At 31.7% G+C, this 2435-nt stretch overlaps 1 protein-coding gene across 4 annotated transcripts in view; it reads right to left on the bottom strand.

Annotated features, from left to right (window-relative positions):
- Positions 1-2435, bottom strand: part of LOC117120678 (CDP-diacylglycerol--inositol 3-phosphatidyltransferase-like) — a 10583-nt gene that overhangs the window by 2745 nt on the left and 5403 nt on the right. For 2 of the 4 annotated variants that reach the window (XM_033265708.1, XM_033265706.1), the window contains exons 6-7: positions 2075-2219; positions 145-179 (exon numbers count right to left, since the gene is read on the bottom strand). In XM_033265708.1, coding sequence (XP_033121599.1) covers positions 152-179; positions 2075-2219 — 173 coding nt within the window. In that variant the 3' untranslated portion in view covers positions 145-151. Of the gene's footprint in view, positions 1-144; positions 180-2053; positions 2220-2435 lie in introns of all 4 variants that reach the window. The other 2 variants (XR_004447402.1, XM_033265707.1) reach the window with 2 other exon arrangements.

A 2435-nucleotide genomic window follows, 5' to 3' on the forward strand; every position in this document is an offset into this window, starting at 1 on the left:
ACATAGGAAATAGCAAGAGTGATTACAATAGTTCCTATTGCATTACATGCATAGGAACTAAAAATTAAATAAAATCATAATTTAATGAATCAATATATAATTATTATAGAACACTAACTCTGTTCACCTAACAAAGATACTCACATTATATTTAAAATCCCTCATCAGCACTATCTACACTGTAAGAGAAATCAAGTCATTGTCAGTCAAATATAAAAGTAATCAATTAAAATTATAAAATGATGATGTCCTATTATATTACAATATAATTGTTTCCAGTATGCTCTAAAGTAACTTATCCCAAGGAAAACTTAATACCAAAATAATACTGTATATTAAAATTATTATAAATAACCAACATGGGATGTGGAATACATAGAAATGTGACATTGAGGATGGTTTTGTTTAGAAAAATAAAAATAGCAATGGGCATGCTAAAGTATGGAAGGCAATAACACACATATTAATCATAATAATGATGATAATATTAAATTAAATTTAATCATGCTCTTCACCCATAAAGTGTTTTGCTAAAAAACCTGTCATTGTTAAAAATATATATTTGTCTACATGACAAGTATGATGTGTAACTTTACACATGCATGAAGTATGGAGAGGTTATATCTTTCTGTATTACTGTACATTTTTTTGACAAGCAAAATTACTGAAGGCATTTATATTAGCTAATTACCTTTATTCTTTTTACAGAATGAAGTTTGGAAGGCAAAGTTATACCCTTGTGTTATTTAAACATGCTAATGTATGAAATGTAATTTTATACCTGTGAATTACTTTTAGTGTCTGTTGACTTTTGTTCACATTGAAGCATGAAGGCCTATTTTATACAATTGTGTCTTTTCAACATGCTAATATATGATGGAAAATGTAATTAACTATATACCTGTGTTTATTATTTTGTCTTATTTGCAATAAACAGAAAGGAAATATTGGTCAAAATATCAATAAAATATGGAAGGAAGGTAGAAATGTATACTCAGAATATTGAAAGTTTGATGATGTATATGTTGGAAATACATGAGTGCAAGGGATGAGAAATAAGCATGTGGAAATGATAAGCAAGAAATTTACTATTCTCACATTTCTCACATCACATTGATATGGGGAGTTGGACCCGAATGGAATGTTTTACTTTTTTGACGATTCTTTTAGTCTGAGTCGCTGTGTTTGATCTTTTTTTTTGGGTTCATTGTTTTGAATCTGGTTAATAAAAAAATTCAATAAAACAAGCAATCACAAGAGGGAAGGACATGTGAGATATACACAAGTGGATCTGCAAAATACCATAAAATGTCTAATAATAACACTGTTACTATCCCTTGACTGTTTTTTAGGGTGGGTTACCAGGGGTGAACTTGGAGGGGGTCTCTGGGCCAGACCCCCATTTTGGGAGGTTAAAAAAAAGGGAAAAAAAGAAATAAAGACAAAGAAAAAAATGATTGCACAAAACGCCTCAGAGGTTATTTGCGGGCGTCTAGAACACAAACAATTTTGTTATTATTATAGATTAATTTCTAGGCTGGTTTACAATTAGAAGGGGCCATGGGTTATTATTAGCATAGTGGGTTATTATTATAGATTAATTTCTAGGGTGGTTTACAATTAGAAGGGCCATGGGTTATTATTAGCATAGTGGGTTATTATTGTAGATTAATTTCTAGACTGGTTTACAATTATAAGAGTGTTACTAATAGAGTAATGGGTTATTTTCAGGAGTTTTATGGTACACATCCTATGAGATTAAAATGTACGAGTCAACTGACTTGTTCATTTTTGATCATTTTTTTTTTGGGGGGGGGGGCTGTTAAATGAGCATAATTTCTAGCAGTACTTTATATATTATAAGTAAACCACTTTATAAGCTATAAGTAAACATAATACAACTAAATACAAGACCAGACATGCTAACAAAAATACAATCAACAGCTAAGATTCTAGGAACCATGTACAATGCACCTGGGTTAATAGAATTGAAACAAATACATTTTTTTGTATCAGCTGGTGCTGTACACTTGTCCATTTTTTAAATTTTTACCTAAAAAAACGTTTTCCTCACTTTGACTTACTCCGTTCCTCCATATCAATGGCAACCATGTTCTTGGAGGCAGTAATTAGGTGCACAAGGCTGATGAGCGCCTTCACTAACATGATGGGCAGAGAGATGTACATCAACAAGCGAAACAGACCCATGTCAAACAGGACTACAGAAGAAAAAAACAACAGTAGACAAACTCCAGTGTATTATCATCAACATCAACACAACCAAAATTAACATCAATACCATAATCATCCCCATAATTTTAGATTTATTGGCGTATTTAGGCCCCACAAAAATACTCCTCAGTTCAACCAAAAGTCCCACTCAAGTAGTTAAAATTCACCTCAAACAACCTTATTCTGCGAGCTGGGATTCCTCA

This window comes from Anneissia japonica, unplaced genomic scaffold (assembly GCF_011630105.1).
Source record: "Anneissia japonica isolate Jap-2015-1 unplaced genomic scaffold, ASM1163010v1 scaffold288009_len375886_cov190, whole genome shotgun sequence".
In the NCBI taxonomy this organism is placed as follows: Eukaryota; Metazoa; Echinodermata; class Crinoidea; order Comatulida; family Comatulidae; genus Anneissia; species Anneissia japonica.